This window comes from Labrus mixtus, chromosome 2, assembly GCF_963584025.1.
Source record: "Labrus mixtus chromosome 2, fLabMix1.1, whole genome shotgun sequence".
Lineage (NCBI taxonomy): Eukaryota > Metazoa > Chordata > Actinopteri > Labriformes > Labridae > Labrus > Labrus mixtus.
Genome location: NC_083613.1, coordinates 2904283 through 2924188, shown reverse-complemented (window position 1 = coordinate 2924188; position 19906 = coordinate 2904283). Strand labels below are relative to the sequence as shown.

The 19906-nt window shown below is 39.5% G+C and overlaps 1 protein-coding gene across 1 annotated transcript; it reads left to right on the top strand.

The window, feature by feature from the left end:
- Positions 1-1364: 1364 nt before the first annotated feature.
- Positions 1365-19592, top strand: LOC132981083 (high affinity choline transporter 1-like). The gene is made up of 9 exons (XM_061047427.1): positions 1365-1693; positions 7229-7437; positions 7661-7774; positions 8647-8802; positions 13172-13320; positions 13637-13780; positions 14052-14205; positions 14430-14647; positions 15644-19592. Exons 2-9 carry the CDS (start codon positions 7254-7256, stop codon positions 16181-16183), a joined length of 1659 nt encoding a protein of 552 aa, XP_060903410.1. The 5' UTR covers positions 1365-1693; positions 7229-7253; the 3' UTR covers positions 16184-19592.
- The last annotated feature ends 314 nt before the right edge of the window (positions 19593-19906 follow it).

Genomic DNA, 19906 nt, shown 5'->3' with positions numbered 1-19906 from the left:
CTACTTTCTCACACACACACACACACTCGCACACACACACACACTCTTAATGAAAGGGGTTCCTGAGCTTTTCCTGGTACAGGAAGAGGAGTCTTAAAGAGACATCGTCCTCTCTGAACCCCACAGCTCTCTTTGTTAATTTGATTTGAGAAAAAGAAAGGTGATGAAAATAATTGGGGGGATTCAGGCTGTTTAACGTTTGTATTTCAAGGTGAGATGTGTTGCCTGACATGAGAGGAGGTTGCAAAAGGACTGGACTTTACCAGTTCATAAAATATAGGTCAATGTGTGATTTTGAGTTTGATTGGCAACAAAAAACATGTATTTATATTATGGTGGTTTATGCATTTTATCTTTGTTTTTGTTGAAGCTGGATGATGATTTTTCCCCTTTGAGTTTAGTCCACTTGTAGCATTAATATGTGAGGAGGAGGTATTCACACAAATGTCAGGTCTGCTGAAATGTGATAAATGGGTTTGTCTTCTAACACTTGAGTGGGAATATGTGAAAACTGTCTGAAATATTTGGCTTCGAGGCACTGTGTGACAAATGCCTCATATTTGGATTAACCTGGACAAAACAAAAGCACCTTTTATAACTTTTTAGATCATGCCAGACTTACAAACATTTTCGAATTAGATCTTGTTGTGCTGCAAAGGGAGCTCCTCTCTGCACAAGATAAGCCACTTGTCCCTTCTATTTTTAAACCAAATGCCTTTCTCTTTACTGCAGCTTCTGCAGCTCCATACTTTCTCTCTGGTTCTTCCCATGTTATTTACAAAATGCTTGACACACTAAACCATATGGACAGAACAAGGAAAGCTTTGTGGAAGTCCTGGGCAAGGAGGCATTTGTGTGCACGCACACTCACACACCAGCGCACTAGTGAAACGGCACAGAGGATCCTTGTGGCTTCTGTGATACTGGCTGTTCAGTTGCTGTGAAACACAGCAGGTAGGTGAGAGATAGAGAGGAGCAGTGAGTCATTTCTAAGCAGTTTCAATTAGTTGAGAAGAAAAAGTTGCAATAAAACATCTGCACAGTTGGATATATAAGAATCAAGACGTGAATGAAGGAGAGATTCTTGAGTGAGAACGGGCAGGAGGAAAGCAAGAGTTGTTAACTGAGCTGATCACAAACTGCTTGAGGTAACAGAGCTCCTCTACACTCAAGGCATCCTCATGTGGACCAAAACTAAACAGGGACTGGGTCCCGCCCCACATTCAGACCACAGCTAATAGGCTGCAGACAGGGGCACCCTCGCAGTCACCAATCATCGTTGAAGTAGCGACAGCTTCCCTCTGCTTTGCATCGTGTAAGGCCCCTCCCACCCTGTGAAGTTTAATACCAGGGGAAGGCTGAGTGCTGATTCTAGAGAGTTCCAGCCTTCCTCTTTGTACCTGCTGAATGAGCACTAAATTAACCCTGACTCCTCAACCTCATCCCTGTGGAGCACTTGGTTAAAACCTTTTTTTTTTCTCAATCATTTAAAGTGTAAGGGAGACCATCTTTTGTTTTTTCTTCTATCCCTTCATCTCTTGGCAGTCTATTAACACTGGATGCATCTCACAAGAGTCCATCTGATCCTGGACTGATTTAATCATCTGGCCTGTCCTCTGTCCTTTGCGAGAGTACTCCCTGTGTGCCTCTTCCCATCATCACAAAGAACTGACTCTTACTGTTAAAGCTATAGGTATGTATTCAATCATTAAGTATGCTTACTTTTGTTGCCTGTCATAATTTATTTCTGTGTAGATTTGTATTCTATATTAACATGTTGGACTTGCCTTAGTGTGTGGTTTTTATTTGTGGGTATTTTCAGTTTGTATAAACTCGGTCAAGCTGGGACATTGCTATAGGGACAGTGCATGCCTGTCCCAGCACTGCCTTGTGGCTAAATTGGACCATTAGTTTGCCGTGTGTGGCTTCAGCTGTCCATCTTTGTTTTCTGTCTTTTCCAACTGTTTTGACAAGCTGTAATTTTCCAATGCATGAAGAAAGTAACAGAGGCTGAGACAATACTCAGACTGCACCGTAAATATCTCGCAAAGTATTACTCTCAATCTGACTCAGACTAATGCAATTGTCTTTAATTCAGTTCTTAATGAGTATATCTTGTCTTGGGAAAAAAGCTGTTAAAAAACTGTTATGAATCAGTTATATATGAAGTCTTTGAGGGAGATTACATCAAGGTTTCATTACAATGAAGGGTACAGGATGCACTGAGCTTTGTTATGTTTTTGTTTTTTTACTTAAATGGGTCAAAAGTGTTTTTTTATTAACTTTAATGAGCATAAAAACGTGGTTTTGTATTAATCTGTTCACAGAGTATTAGGCTCCAGTATATGTTTCTTATGATTGTGCTCACCACGTGTTATAAAACTTCGGTCTGACTCGGTCATTTGCACTCTGCATTTCCTGCTCTTCGCTCTAAATGATGCAAATGACATCTGTCACTCTTTATCATCCGTGTGGGCTGACTCACCTCTTCACATCTCCTCTAGTGAACAAAGTGAGCAGAGATTAACTTTAATTTGCTCTCAAATGGATTCACCTTGAAAGTGCTCAACATGTCCTTTTGACAAATCCTTTTGGTGCCCATCCAATCTTTTAAGCACCTGCTGCACTTCTTTGTTTCAAGGTTTCCTCTGAATCTCTAATCTAACACTGTTGTTCTGAAAAGCGGAGAAGATATGATAGTGTCTGAATATATCAAGGAGCATGTGACATTTGACATTTCTTAAATAAACAAATACGTAAGCAGTAGACACATGGCTGGGAGAGACTATAAATCTTATAGAGAATTATTTAGAAAATACTTGATATTATTGTAAATACTTGACTTGTTTAACCAAATGAGCAGTTCAAACTGTGATGTTCAAACTGTTAGCTGTCTCTTCATTATATTTGTTGTTCTTTTTGTTCTGCTTGTCAAAACTCGAGGGATGAATTTCTTAGAAATGCTCCAGGGAACAAAGCTCCGTAGAGTTACGAGGCGCAAAAGTGAAATTGACTGAGGGGGGTTGTTTTCCAATGTTTTGCATTCATGAGCCCTGTGTTGGTTCTCTCTCTCTCTCTCTCTCTCTCTCTCTCTCTCTCTCTCTCTCTCTGTGAAAGGCACTACACCTGTATCTAGAGCATAGGTCACATTTTCACATTGCCTAATTGCAGGGAATGGAGAGCGCTGCAAGGCAAACATACAGTTGTCATAAGAGAACGGAAAAGTACTGAGCGGCTCAGCGATGAGTGGTGTGTGTGTGTGTGTGTGTGTGTGTGTGGGGGGGGGGGTTATATTTGTAGAAAGTGTGTAGCTGAGCCTGTATGGAAGAGAATAGACAGTAAGCACATACCTTCAAAAGCTGATATATATACTAAGAGGCCATCAGTCTGTTGCTATCTCAGGCGAACACAGCCAAGTGTTACATTCAGCCTCCTGCAAACAGCTATCAAATATGATTGTGTCATTACCTTCTAAAATATTAGATTTGTTCAAGCGGGTTTGAAGTGACATAACAAGTGGATTGTGTTTCTGCTACATAAAAGGAAGGCAAACATAAGTGATGATTTATTTTTAAACCTAAATGAACATGCCTTAGCCATAAAACTAATTAAGACTTTATTGCCTCAAGAAATTTAAGGTCATTTTGGACATTTTCTTCATGTTGTCTGTGAAGTGTAAGTGTACTTAGATATCCTGGAATATTCTGGAATGCCAGCCACAGCCTTAAGAATGTTTCTCGATTTGCCTGCTTAGCACGAGAGCAGCAATGGAAAGTTACCAGGTGCTGAGGAAGGAAGACTGGTCAGGGGACTTTTTCAGAAATATTTGTCACCTTTAAAAGTTTAACCATGTGATTAAGTGATAATGTTGGCGGAAAAAATGTCCAACTCACACTAATCCTGATCCTCAAAAGAGATTTCTGACCTTGCTTGCTATTTTGTACCCGTGTGCATGTAGTTGTATACCAGGGAGGAATATCTCTTGTAATGATATATTTGGCAATATAATAATGGTCCTGAGTCATGTGGCTATGCATGTTTGTAACCTAACTGGGCCCTTTCCATACTATATATTTTTTAACCTGACTACAAACTTGTGTTGGTGTCTGGTGTTACACCTACAAGTCTTTACCTTTTTGTTCAGTTTCTGAAGTCTCTAGATGATTTACAGTTTTGGCTATGAAGTTTACTGGATGTAATTGGCAGCAGTTGCCTAAAAACCCGAGTCAAAAAACTGTCTTTTATTGACCATTCTTCCTCTAACTACTTCAGTGAAAGTTGTGTAGCCTTGAGCGCACATGAGTTTACCATTAACTTTCAAAGAACATCTTGATCTGGTTTAGATCAAACCTTGGGAGCACATTGAAAGCAGACCTTTAATAACTTCTAATAATATAGAGACACAAGGTTACGGGCGCATAAATGAAGTGTGACTGAATCTGTCTCAATATTTCAAATCATGTTTTCCCCTGTGTTGGATTTGGAGCAGAGGTTGGTAATAAGAAAGTCTCACTGAGGAAAGCAGATGATCTTGGACACCTCACATTAACTGCACTAAAAAAAGTGTGTATGTGTAGGGGGGGGAGGGTCTATATATATCCTTAGGCCTCTTTCCGCTCTGTGAAATATCTTCATACTGTTACAAACTGTTACTTTTACAGTCTTAAAAAAGACTGTAAAAGTTGTGCCAAGCAAACATTGATACATGCAAAGAGCTGTTGAGCTTCACACATTTACTTCTAATTTTAAAAGATTATTAACCTACTGTAAAATCCCAAATGGTTTCTTTTAAGTAATGAAACAATGGTAACAGACCACTAAGTTTAAGCTTCACGTCTTGTTCTGACTCCTTCCTGGTTTTGGGGGTTTACCAAACATCTAAGAAAGGCTTAAGCTAGCTTTCTAGCAGCCATATTAAGGCATATAGGAAGCTTAAGTAAATGTACTTCTCCTCTCCTGTACTTCTCCTCCTCTGGATTCAAATTGCTTTGGATTATAGGAACCTGTTTGTTACCACAGTGCAAATATCTTTGGAGCAAAATTCTCTGAAATTGTTGTGACACATGTCTTCTTCCATTTGATTTACAATGTTCCCTTGTTTGGAAAAAAAAACAATATACATAGCCCACATGGAACTCTGCAATGCCTGGTGTTGCATGCAAACCCAATAAAATGTTTACTAGTCCCTCCCTGGAATAGTTCCAGATGTTATTTATTCCTTTTGAGGTACATAGGCTACTGGTGATTTAAAAAGTGGCTTGTTTCCAGAAAAAAACACCCTCTACTGCCAGTTGTTTACCACACAGTCTATGTTTTTCTGCTTGCTATCCAGTTGTGCATGCAGTTCTTTGATCAAGCTTTAGTGGAACATTAGACTTTTTATTGTCTAGCTGCTAGTTTTTCTAGTCCAACTGAGAATAAAATGTCCAAAGATAAAGAACTACTATAGGGGTTTCCACTTTCCTTTGATGCAAACATTGAAGTTATGGAATGTTTTCAATGTATGTCAAACTTTGTCCTGCATATTCGCTTTCATGAACCACTGTCTGATCTTTTGTTGTAGAGTAAAAGTGTACTTAAAATGTTGAGGAGAAATGTCTAGTTCTTCAAAAAGAGGACTATGTTTCTACTTCTGTGTTCTTCGCTATTTTTGTGGACAAAGGTATCGTAAACAAATGTCCAAATTGTCAATTTCTTTAAAACCTATATGTCTTGCACAGGGAAATATGAGTGCTATAATCTAACTTAATGCTGTTTTAACTCTACAAAGACTGATATGTATGGCCTGCAACAGATTGCACAAACATACAGAACAGAGAACAAAACATGAGCCACGTGATCGAGCTTTTCAGGCTTTTGTTGACTTTGGCACAGTGCCACCCTCCCTCAAGACTTCACTCATTCCTTCCATGCCTCGCATAAACATACACACACACACACACACACACACACGCACACACACACACACACACACACACACACACACACACACACACACAGTCGCCTCCAACCCATATTTTTCAGACCATTCCTTCCACAAACACTTTTTTTTCTTCCTCTCTATTCTCCCCAAGTGGATATACACACACATTCTTTTTTTCCTCGAGTTTTATGATCCGAGCCATTACCTTTTTTTCCCCAAAAATCTTTTGCATACCAAATGTGTTTTTCCAATACTTTTGGGCAAGGGCCATGTCTTGTTTTCCACCATGACAATGATGGCTTTGTTTACAATAAATGGGTTTCTGTATGTAATAAAGAAAACGTTTACTAAGAATCTGCCTTACTGTGATATTTCAGATAAAAAATCTTGTCTTACGTCCCTAACGTCTCCTGGACTGCCTTAGCACTGTTGATACAGTATAGACAAAAATTAGCCTTGCTAATGTGCAACGTGGATGCAAACCTGTGGTAAAAGAAGATTAACACTCTTTTTATAGAATCAAATTCTTGTCCTATCTTTGAAAACGTTTTTTTTCAAACTATCCATCCAATGTACAGTCACATTAACCACACTCACATACACAAATATGTGTACACACTAACTTGGCTCTGAGTTGTGTTCACTTCCCGATGTTTGGGGTGGAACCTCGGGCCGCCCGACCACTGAAGACGGGGGGTAACATCTGTCCTCCATCTTTGTCAGTGCCGCAAAGTAATATGGTGAGACCCCTTTTGTCTCTTCAACTCTTCACCTTCCCATCCCTCGCTCATTTACCTTCTTGATTTCATCCTCCTCCGCTCCAGCCTTTCTAAGCACATCAACCCTTTCTCTTGAGAAAGCAGAGCTCCTTTTTGTCACTGCAGCCTTTTCTTCATTCACTCTCTTTCTTAAAGAAGACGTAAAAGAGTCCCTTACCAGCTCTCTCACCCTCCTTTGTGCATTTAGTTGAATACATGCTACTGTTTTCTATTCATTGTCATGAATGATTATTTTTCATGTGGGTTTTGTATCTTCATGATGAGTATGCATTTTTGTTCATAGGGATCATCTTAGAAGACTCCATAGATTGAGCAAAGATTCCTTCTCTGCCCCCCATTGACTTGCAGTCCTTGAATTCTTTTTATTAAACATTTTTAGAAAATTAGAACATGCACTGTCATGTCATTATTTGTGTACTATGAATTATGTTACAGTCATTCAACAACAATGGTAAAGACCACTTTGCAAGCTTCTGTTTCCAGCAGCTAACATTTCTACGTTGTTTTTTTAATTCGCTCTCTACAGGAAACGCACACAGAAGTGGTCCAGGATGGCTCTCAATGTGCCAGGTCTAATAGTGATGGCGGGATTCTACCTGCTCATTTTGGGTACAGGAATCTGGGCTTCCATGCGCTCCAGAAAAGAGGAGAAGAAGTGCACAGGAGATGGCATGGAGATAACACTCTTGGCCGGACGTAACATCAACCTGCTAGTCGGCATCTTCACTCTTACTGGTAAAGCCACCATAAGGTGTTTTACTTAGCTGATGGCCTTAACATGTGTTTACAGCTTTAAATATTCAAACCATGCAATTGAATGTCAGTGAAAACCTTTGTGTAGTGTTGACATATTTTAAATAGTGATTGTTTGGTATATGTATATAAGTCATTGGAATGCCAAGCGAATAAAGTATCTGGATCATGTTTCCTTTTAATATTTATGTGTCTGTCTTTACAGCTACATGGGTGGGCGGAGGCTTCATCCTTGGTATAGCTGAGGCAACATACAACCCAACACTAGGTGCAGTGTGGGCTCTTATGCCTGTACCATATGTCCTGACTTTTTTCTTAGGTAAGTTGCATCACTTACCGTCAACTGTCAAACCCTGAACCATAAACAACCCACCCAAGACCCAGCTTGTCTTTTTTAAGAAATTATGTCAGCTGAGTGCAGCAGTCTGGGCCAAAGTGACTTGATACAACCGTGCTTAAAAAATGTCTTGGTGGTGCTTGATATCCTCCCATTACACAATATAGGACACAATCAGAAAATAGACATCGACTAAACTTGGGCTTACTAAGATCTTGCTTATGATGACTTTGTTTTTAGGGTAAAATTATGTTTCTCAAAGTTCTTGGATACAATGTTTAAAAGTTTTGCTAAACAGTTACCTAGCTTCCATATCCCTAACCCCAATCTGACTCCAAGCACCAATAAAGGTGTCGCTCATGTTAAAAATAGGAGCATGAGAAATCAGTGAAGGATTGTAACTCAAAGCAACAGGTGCAAATGCTTAAGTTCACCCAGAGAAGTATAACCCGCTCTGAATTCACCAAAATGACCAACTAAGTGATTCCTCTGCACGCATTTGCAACAGGTGAAATATCCCGTTTTTAAGGCCCCTTTGTCACAATGGCTTGCATAGTGTGAGTAATGGGAACTGGAAACACCAAAGTCCCTGACCAGGAAATAAAACTTCCCCATTCTGTTAAAGTCCATTGTTGGCCAAGTGGGCCCAAGAGTTCAGCTAAAGGTGTTTATTGTGTTATCTGAACTGAACATTTATTTTTCTTGTTGTTCAAACACATTTGTTTCCCTTCCCTCTTCTTTTTACCCCTGGCCTTTGGTTTTTAAAATGACAGAAATATTGCCACTATAAACTGGCTTCATTATGTCGAAAAAGAAAACACGGCTTTAAAGTAATCCCCTCCCTTCTGCTTCAGGTGGTTTTTTCTTTGCCAAGCCTATGAGAGAGAACAAGTACTTGACAATGATGGACCCCTTCCAACAGAAGTATGGGAATGTTCTGAGCACTGCGCTGATCTTTCCCGCACTGGTGGCTGATGTCCTGTGGGTGGCTCGTACACTCGTCAGCCTGGGTAAGTTACCTCACACTATAAAACCGTCTGGCACTTAAATGTGAGCACACAATCATGCAGTCAGGCACCCATAATTATGGACTTAAATTGGCATAAACACTATAGTTAAAGAAAGCTGAGTGTTGATGGAGTTAGGGACAATTAATTGTAAAAGTACAATATTAATAAGCCAACCGCAGAGCATGGAGGCCAACGGCCAACCGCAAGTGAAGTCATCTCACCCAACCTCATGTTCAAATGGACACAAAGGCAACTGCTGTGGTACCTTAACCAAAAGTAACTTAGGAACATTTTTGCTTTTAGCTGAATGAAGAAAGGCGAACCAGCTGATTTAGATGATGAAAAAAAGATCCCTGTGAAAAGAGGCATTGTGACTTTTGTATATATTTTTTCTTAACCACAACACCATGGAAGTTTGTGACAGACACCGTTGGTAACAAAAGAGTAAAAAATAAATGAAAGTCACAATCAAAATAATCTTTGGGGCCAGATATTATTACTGGCAGTCCAGCTTTGGCCTGGGGGGCCGCCAGCTGCCGTCCCCTAATGCGATGACTGCATACTGTTGAGCCACTCTCATTCACTGCAGGGGGAATTCCTTCACCACGACAGCCTTACATGGAGTGAACTTTTTGGCACCAACTCTCTGTTGTTTGGACTTTATTAATGCAGTTGAAAAGGATAAAAGGAAAAATGTGATATGACATGACACCAACAGCTTTATAATGAATAGCCTCTGACACTCACTAACACAGGGTCTTTTTTTTTTACATGCTTTTACAAGAGCAGAATCTGTGGGAAATGAACTGAACCATGTGCACATGTCTAAGCTACCATAGTCAGCACTCAGCCAGCTAACTAGCACAGTACCTTTTGAAACTGATAGATGCATCTGCTGAGGAGCCCTTTATGAAATATATTACTTTACGGGATCATAGGTTACTTAAGAAAAAGGGGATACTGATATATTGCTTGGTACACTGTTAATTGTAGGGGCTGGCCATTCTACATGAGCTTTTGTCTTGTAACATAATATGTTTGTAGTAAGTTTGGAGTCATTTATACCCTTAAGAAGAATCTTGGTTTTAAGGAAGTTGCTGGATACACTGAAAAGTCTGAAACAGGATTTTCTTAACCAACAAGCATTAATATAATTAGCTAGCTAACAGCTGTGGACATCCGTCTGAAATCAAAACCCAGCATTCAAGTCATAAACCTGTCAAAGTGCACATACTAAATTGCTGGTTGAGAAGAGCTTAATAAATATTTAAAAAAAGAAGTAGGAAGAGGGAGACTGGCTTAGCGAACCGTCACATCACTTTACATCTTGTCTGTTTAATGCTAGCAGCAAAGAAATGGCCAACAATTATAATGTTTTCAAAACCTCGCACTTGGTAAGTTTGTTTAAGGACATATTGAGCCTTTCCATTCACACATTTTACGGCCAGATGCTGGAGATGCTTGCCTTTGGTGCCTTTTTTTTTTAAACTAAATAAAAGACAATAATTGACCCTGAGCATTATACATACATTGAGTGTTGGTCAGAATAAAAGCAGCTATGTTATTTGAGTGGATTTATGTGTCATCATTCAGATGACAAGATGGCTAATAATATTATTATTATAATAGAAAAAGCTTTGTTATATAATACTTTTAAACATGCTACTACATATGGTCCTATTGCTTTTACTGTTGCTTTTCTCATTTGTCAGTGATGATTTAATTGTTTGTTTGTGTGTGTGTGTGTGTGTGTGTGTGTGTGTGTGTGTGTGTGTGTGTGTTTATGTGCTTCAATAGTGGATGACAGTGAGCATGTGCTTTACAGTGTGAATGAGTGGGAGAGACCATGAGTGTGTTGTGGCTGGGTGTGAACATATTGTTTTCTTGTGTGTTTTTAACGCTGTTTTCTTTTCCAGTGTTATTTGAAAAGTGGGTTAAACATCGAGCAGCCTGTTGATTGTGAGAGGTGATCAATTGTTTAAACCAGATCAGAATATTGTGTCATTGGAGGTTTCTAAAATTGTTGGTGCCAAGACACCGAGTCAGTTACAGAGTAAATATTACATGGGAAGTAATCAATTAATTATCTGTAATTTGTAAGATGATGTTGGGGAAAAAAACATGATCAAACCAATGAAATCCATTGAATCAAGTAATAACCAATAACCAAATTAGCAGCACATGCTGTGATGACACTCCACAAAAGGACTGGTGGAGATGCAGGAATGTTCCGGTCCAAAGCTATAAAACCAATATAGAGTCAGGACACCCCTCACTCCTCAGAAAAAAAAAACCTCTTGCTGTTGTTTCTGGTACAGCTATGAATACATCATTGATGTGGGCTTAGCATCACACACATACACACACATAAACACTTGACACTCCAGAGAGTGCACTGAGCATTTGACCCACCACAGGGGCGTTGTTGCTGGGAGACTGTTTATCTGTGTGTGTGTGTGTGGAGTATAAACTGAGCTTCATGGTCAGCTTGAGCGCGTGTGTGTTCGTGTGTGTGTGTGTGACTGTGGTGGTTCAGTGCCAGAAATTATTGAACTAATTTAAAAATACTTTGAATGTGATCTGAGTTAACTGTGTCGTATCAAGAGTACACAGTCATGGTCAAATTTCTTCTGGGAAAGAATCATGGACAGGACAGAAAGGTTATGTGTGTCCGTGTGTTTGTGCATGCATGCTCACGCACCAGTTCTTTTAAAAAGGACATGGATAAAAACAACATGGGGTATTTGGACAGCCCCTTCCCTCTGTCCATCCCTGGTGCTGCGCCTATCACGTCCAGAGGCCCCTGAATCTCATTCCACCTTTCCCTTCCCTAAATTTAGCTTGGAGGGGAACAGCACAGCTCAGCATAGAACAAATATGAGATCCAGTGCTATATTTGGAAAACAAGGAATAATTTAGTATCCAGTGTTAAGGTTGCATTATGTCCCAACAATGAGATAAGTCCCTTGACAAACAACACAGAACCCTTTCTTGATCATAAAGCATAGCTATCACGTTGAGATGGATTTCAGTTCACACATGACACAATGCATCTCGTCTGACCATTTGTGGTCAGAGTTTGCTCACCTGATAGCATTGCAGTTAATAAAAAACAAGTTTCTTATTCAAAATGAACTCCTCATTCAATGTTGTCTTACAAATCTGTCACTGAACAAATCTAAATGTATTACCAACTGTATTTTAAGATGCATTTCTGTTTCAAGTGTGAACAAGTGGTTTATAACTGTAGTATCTACTATCTTTTTTTCTTAAGTGTTGGGTTATTCTGTCTTCAGAGTTCAGATACAAAAACAAACTACTTTTGATTATATAATAACTAAGATACACCAACTGAAAGCTTACAAGGTAACAGATCAGATTTCAAAAATGTGAAACACATGAGGTGAGAAGCTCAAAATGTAACAGCCAAGTTTGCTTAATGTAGATGGTGCAAAGCGGGGAGACAGAAAGTTGAGATGGGATGGAGTGAGGGTGGGAAGGTCAGCAGGGTGGTGAGTGGCGATCGATGGTGCCGATCTGACACTTCTCTGTTTAAGGGCATTGTTGTGGTGTGGCTGCAGGCTGCGGCTGGGGGGACCCTGGCAATGTGGCAGAAGAGACGGTGAAGGTAGTGACGTTTTGCTTGCCTTGTTTGAGTAACAAGATGTCTTTTTTTTCATTTATTTAAAATATACATTTAATCACAAATTCATTTGAAACACATTTTACTTGTTGAAGACACTTCTCTTTATTATTTTTTTTAAATTTATTTTCAAAATGAAAGTAACTTAAAGAATTATTAGTGTTAAAATGGTGAAATTGACTCACGAGGGTGAGAGTTTCACTTGGAGTCACAATCAATAGGCTGCTTTTGTTTGTGTTTCTTTAAAGTTCTTTTTGTTATGATCTTATCAGTTTTTGTTCGCTTGTTGCATTATTTTAGCTCATGGATGCTTACTAGAGGTTTAAACCAAAGCTACCCATACTTAAGTATAACTTTATTCCTGACTTATATGTCTAGAAATGTTTTGCATTTTGGTTGTTAAAACATTATTTGTTTACGTGTTCATATAAAACACTGTGTATTTAGATAATAGTATGACCATATCATATGCTTAGTTTCTTAACAATTATTTGTTATTACTACATACAGTAAGTGTGACTGCATGTACGTGTGTGTGTGTGTGTGTGTGTGTGTGTGTGAAAGAGAAAAGATTTAAAAAGGAGAAAACTAATACAACTATTTAACTATCACATAAGCAGTTGCATGTAACCGTAGCAACCAACTGCTGTAAACTAGATGACTTGCTGTAGCATTATTGGTCTCTGCTAGTGGTGTGAGGCTTATTGCTGTGCTGTGTTGTTCCAGGTGGAACTATGAGTGTGATCCTGGACCTGTCCTACGTCTACTCCATCATCACCTCCTCAGTAGTGGCCATAATCTACACACTGCTCGGGGGGCTCTACTCTGTGGCTTACACAGACGTCATCCAGCTCATCCTCATCTTCATCAGTCTGGTGCGTAATATCTATACACTATTGAACTAGTCTCTGTATCGTCACCTACCATTGTTTTCTGAAGAGGCGTTATGAAGCCTAACGAGGGGTCGCCATAATAGAATTGTTGACCTCTACTTATTGTTGAGGGTATTCCATACGGATAAATTTGAATCCAAAAGAAGATATAAGTTTACCATGATGAAGAAATGCGGAAAATCCATAATACATTTTAACTACTGTACATCTCCAACAGATATTTCTAGGGACAGACTGAAAACTTCCCAAACTGGGCCCACAATCAGATTAACCATTTTTCCTGTGTTTGTGTATACAGTGGGTGTGTGTTCCTTTCCTGATGACCAACCCTCACTCTCTGGATATCTCACTAACTGCTTACAACCAGACCTTCCAGGCTCCCTGGGTCGGCACGGTGGAGCTCGATGAGGCCGGCAAGTTTTTTGACGACTTCATGCTGCTGGTGAGTGGAGTGGGAGAAGTCATTATATACACACACACACAGACTGTACTACATGTTGTCTCATACACAGCTAATCTAGTATTTACAGAGCTCCAGCCATTATAGCAATTAAAATTAAATGGAACCAGCAGTGGAATGAAATGGTCTGATTTCATTATATGAACAAACAGCTAAGCACAACAACATCAGGGTCATGAGAGGATTGCTCCTTCCAGTCCTGTGTAGCTGTACAGTCATCTGTCATCATGTCTCAACTGTGTGTTTGTGCCAGGCTCTGGGCGGTTTGGCCTACCAGGCATTCTACCAAAGAATCTTGTCGGCCTCATCTTACACCCAGGCTCAAGTGACCTGCTTTGCCTCGTCTGCCTTCTGCCTGGTGCTCGGTATCCCCTCCGTGCTGATCGGCGCTGTGGCTGCATCAACTGGTACACACTTAACTCACAGTTCTAGGAAATTGTAACTCAGCTTTCCAAGACTAGAGTCTGAATATGCTTCTGCTTTTGAAAGAGTCAAAATGTTGACATTTAACTAATTAGGCTCTCTTTATCAGATTTAGTGTCTTTCTGGATTTAATTATTTCTCCCCTCGGTCTTCCAAACTTTCCTTTGGTTTTCATCCAAATGTTCGTCCTTTCCGTCCTTCCTCCCAGACTGGAACTCCACCAGCTACGGATTGCCGACCCCATATGAGCGTGACCAGGCAGGCTCCATCCTCCCCATCGCCCTGCAGTTCCTCACGCCCCCCTACATCTCTGTTATTGGGATTGGAGCTGTGGCTGCGGCTGTCATGTCCTCCATGGACTCAGCTCTTCTGTCCTCAGCGTCAATGTTTTCCTCTAATGTCTACAAGAACATCTTCAGGAAGCAGGTCAGAATCTGAGTGAGATGTCAAGTCTGTCTTTGAATACATCAGTGAAACAACTTTTTTTAAAACTTTCATTTACATTTTACATAACAGTAACTTCCTATAAAGTATGGTAGAAAAATTGGTTTAATATCTGAAGGTTCTTGGAATAACTGTGAAGTGAAATTATATTGTTTTATTTATTAGTCTGATACAATCACCGTTACAAAAAACACATACATTAAAAAAAAAAAATCCATCTCTATCGACAACAGGCTTTCTGGAACATAAGGTAGTCTTTATTAGTATAACTCAATCATTTATTAATGCAAACAGTCGATAATTTAAAGGTATAGCGTAAATTTCAAATTTACATGTTTACCACAAGAGCCGAAGGCTGCAAAGAAGTTTGGTTTCAGCTACCATGCAAAGCTCGGCTAGTGCCTCCTTAGCAGGACAAGCTATCTGCAAGTTCAGTTTATTTCATTCCAATGCATTTTCTTAAATAGCTGTAATTGTTCTGAGAAAATCTTCATTATCAAATTTGACCTTTGTGAGTCATGAAGAGCATGCAATCTTAAAAAATAAAATATAGAAATAAGTATATATGGAAATAAGTTGTATGTCATATGTGGGTAGCCCAAGGACATTAACAACCCAGCGACTGTATCAGTATAGTGTACTCTCACATCAAAAGCTGGAGGCAGCAACACAGTAGCTATTGACTTAATGATACCGCACATTCTATACAATATGCCCTCTGTTTCAGATTGAGTCTTTATTATGATGTTTGTTCTCCTCTAACAATGATCTATTTCATTATTTCATCCCTTAGGAATGTTCCATATAATTAGCCAGCTCATTGTCAGGCTCTTACAGAGCTGTGAAGAGCTGTAACTAGAAACTGATTTTGTAAGCAGATCTCAAGATGATCCTTAGATCCTAACATTGTTGAAGAAGGTATGAAGTGAAATTTAACTCCCTTGGTCTTTCTCTTTGTCCTACTCTTCTCTCCTTCAGGCATCAGACCGTGAAATGCAGTGGGTGATCCGTATCTCAGTGGTGGTCGTGGGCCTAGCGGGCACTGCTCTCACTTTCCTGGACAGCAGCGTGCTGGTCTTCTGGCTTGTGGGCGTCGACATGTCCTACACCATCATGTTCCCTCAGCTGGTCTGCATCCTCTTCTTCAAGGTGTCCAACGGCTACGGAGCCAGCGTGGGCTACTTGATGGGAATCATCTTGAGGGTCATGAGCGGCGAGCCCCTCATCGGCCTGCCGCCAGCCATCAAATTCCCCGGTTGCCGACTGGACGACGAAGGAAGGCTAACCCAGTTCTTCCCCTTTCGCACCACAATCATGGTCATGTCACTTGCTTCCATTCTGATCGTCTCCTGGCTGGCCTCCGTCATTTTCAATAAGGGTCTGCTGCCTGAGAGTTGGGATGTGTTCAAGATCAAACGCACGCAGACGACAGCGAGTGCTGCGGACCACAAGAGGACCATCTCTGAAAAGGAAGACGCATCTGTGGCCAGGCAGCTCTTGGACACCACCAGCTTATGAAGAGGCACACAAAAGAAATAGAGATGGACGACGGGGAGTGGATGGAGCAGATATGTTTGTCTGCTTAGCAGGAGTTCACAGAGGGGGAACAAAGGAAAGACTGGACATTATGTACAGAATCTGTATCACAGTGACATTGTAGTGATGACTATTACATTAGCAGTGTGATATGAGCTCTCTGGCACCTTACTTCATAAGTTGCCTTAATCGGTGTAAATAGGCTCCTTGGGTAGAATAATTAGCAAAAAGCCAGCATTTAGTATAATGAATGTGATAACAAACATAAAGGCCCCAATCTTTTCCATTTCAACATGTACGCTGACACACAAAGAACCCAGAGGCGGGTTTAACCACCAAGCTATTTCCATTCTTTGGATATCATTTAAGAAACAAGTTCACAACAAAAGTTATATTAATTAGAAACTCAAAACAAGAATAATAGGTTAATGAGAATGTATTTTACCTCTTTGATAAATTAAGATAGTGCTTTAGGATTCTTTCATGACCAATGACAATTCAGTTCCTGAAGACCCCAACACTGTGGCAACGTGTTATGGCACAAAGGACACCCGCACAAGGAACTGAGCAGTCACTCCACCAGTAAAATATTATAAAATAGCTCATATAGAAATGTTTGTAATTGTTTGTTAAAATTGAGTTTTTATGTTGGAGAAGCTAAACAGATTGGGTCACGTAGCTGATAAGAAAACAGGAGCAAACCCAGCCGACTTCATTCTTTACTGAATAATCATTCATTTGTCTGATCGGGGTGTATCTCAGGACACCTAGCTTATCGTTCAGTGTAAACCTCTGGGAAAGATTTGCAGCTATGTGCAGCATGACAGGGCCCTCTTTTACACCAGAACAAAAAAGAAAAACTACCCAAGGAACGAGGGCACAGCCTGACACGTTCCTTGGCACATTTTTTGAAAGACGTGTTATTATAAAAACATTTTTTTGTGATCTGATCTCTGCTGCTTCCAGCTCTACTATACGGCAAAGATGATTTTTCTTAGCATGCAAGTCAATATTATATAATCACACCGTTAACTTCCTTTATATAACTTTTACGTACAATCATAGTTAAAAAAAAAACCATTGTGCTTTTATTCTATAATAGCAGCTGTGTTATGATCAAACTGCTTTGCTTTCAAAAATCTCAGTTTTATAGCAACCTTAAAATGTTTCTCTGTTGTTTTTGTAAAGACTAATCTTAGTTTAAATCTGTGAATGTGCGGAGAGGACAAACAGAATTATAAGAACATTTCTAAGGTATAAGACCAGACTTATCAGACTTGGATTTCAGTGCAATGCTGGGGGTTTTATTCTACAAGCACTTTTTAAAAAGTGCACAGAGGTGACACAAACACTATTTCAAGATTTTAAAAGATTTACAATTTTTTTTTTTTTTTTTTTTTTTTTAACTTACCTCAGTAAGTTTTGTTTGTGTTTGGTCAAGAATAGCAGAAATAAGAGACAGAAATGCAAAAAAAAACTTCATCTCCATTTATCTCACAGCTATTGTAAGGGCCTCCACACAGCAATCTACTCTCATGACATAAACTCATTGTAGCAGTTTTCTTCAACTACGCGGCGAGAAAGCACTTAAGACATATCACTACTTTTCTTCTCCACCCATCAGTGTGAGACATGATCCTCTCAGTGTTTCATTGTCTTTGTACTGTGTAGTTTTGTTTTGTCATTACTTATTGAAAAGTTGTAGTTTACAGTCCAATTTACTTTTTTTTCCCCTTTCCGTTGAAGAACATCCGTGCAAATGAGACTCTAAAGAATGAACAGTAAAGATTTACATCAGTGTATATTTACACCGTATTATTTGTGAGACGTTGTTCAACTACATCACTTTTGTTAAAATGCATATGTGTCATTATACTGAGCCTGTAAAGTAGTCTGTTGTGCAAAATGGTCCCTGGTATAATCTGACAGACCGATAGCCTTCCTCTACTAAACTGTTGCCTTACATGTCACTGGAAACTGGTTTCACTCTGCTGTCAGTGCTTCTGTACTGGTCATCGTAATGTGGGTGTATAATCTAGTCATTGTTTAAATACCTCATGGGCCGATAATGTTTGCTTTAAGTATCAGGACTACCACCTATATTGTGACTTCTATCCAACGCATACTGTGTGAATGTCATTTTCCAAAGACTTAACACACAAAAGAAAGTGTGTATGAAAACAGGACACATTCAGGACACAATGCATCTTTTTATATGCGTGATTGTGATTTCTACCTGTATTAAACTGTTGTACTGTACAGCCTAATCATTTTTTTTTTCGATATTTACTCTTTATTTTTTTTAATCGGTTGATCACGATGCGTTGAGAATTTGACAAGAGAAACACACGTGTATTTTATCTCAAGTTAGCAACGTTAAAGGCTTTATATGTGATTTTTCAAACTTAAATATAATATAAATCAAGTATATCCTCTGAAAATAACTCTGAGTCATGACTGTCTACAATGGGTGTAACACCTGAGTCCCACTGTCTGTGATGTTTTCAGAGTCCTATCTTCACTTTGTTTACATCGCCTGGACGGCCGGCTGACTCCTCCCCTCGTGTATAAAAGTTGTTTAATTGAGGGACTAGAGAAAAGAAGAATAACATACTGTACTCACTGCTTAACTGTGTTTCTAGATCACGCTCATTTCAGGTAAATTTACATGCAGTGTGAAGATACGAGCATAATAAAGATCGCTAGCATTAGCATGCTAACACAACAATGCAGCGCGAGTTGTTTTGGTTTCATGCTGGTGCTGAAGGGCGACACCTTCTGGATCAAAAAAAAAATTGCATATAAAGCCTTTAAAATGAAACAAATTCACCTTCAATTTTGCAGAACATTAAATGATATGTCATCTTTACAGAATTACAAAACTGTCAGTGTTTTTCCTGTGCATTGTAAGCATCACAGGAAAAACATGTGACATACAGAAAAGAGAGTTTGCCTCGTACAGCAAACAGGCGAGCCTGACGACGCCTCCAGACTCGACTTCTTGCAAGAAAACAAGCCAGCAGCCGGCAAGCTGTCCACAACACACTGTAGGATGGGAAAGGACGCCTTGATAATGGTGCACGGTTATGTTATCTGTTCATTACATCACTTTTAAGGAGAAGGGTTGTTTTTTTTCCATGTTGGGTCATTCTCTGAAAAGTTGTTAGTTTTATAATATAAATAGGTGATGAGTTCTTTGTTGCATTTTCCCCTTATAAATGTATTTGGTTTTATACTATTATGCATGTTGATTTTGATTAACTGTGTTGTTTGTATAACGAACCTTTGTGAAGGCTGTTCTCTCTTGCCAGTTGGCAAGGTCCTACTTTGTAATTGATTTAATGTAAATCCCCATGGGGTGATGTTCTGTCAGAATAAAGGCTGAAACCAATGACTGATTTTTGCCGTCCCTATTTTAGTGGATCGTACCGTAAGTTCTTCAAAGATAAACTTTAAAATTGTTTAATAAAATACTGTTGAATACAAAAACGACATCATAGACATTAAACTGTGTGGAGGTATACTGTTGTACTCTAAGCTGATGGATTACTAGCCATTAATTATCTTGATGTATTGTTGGATATACAATTCCAGCATCTCAACCATTCAGTTTACAGTAGAAACCCCTCCATCCTAGTATAGCACCATCGGGAGTTTGATATTGTGGCTTTGGATGAATATGTGAAAGAAAGAGCTCTGTCTCTA

Bases quoted from the DNA above. Each gene is read 5' to 3' on its own strand.
- LOC132981083 (XM_061047427.1), top strand. From the start codon at position 7,254: ATGGCTCTCAATGTGCCAGGTCTAATAGTGATGGCGGGATTCTACCTG. The intron at 7,438-7,660 runs GTAAAGCCACCA...CTGTCTTTACAG, and splicing joins CGGCATCTTCACTCTTACTG to CTACATGGGTGGGCGGAGGC. The intron at 8,803-13,171 runs GTAAGTTACCTC...GTGTTGTTCCAG, and splicing joins TCGTACACTCGTCAGCCTGG to GTGGAACTATGAGTGTGATC.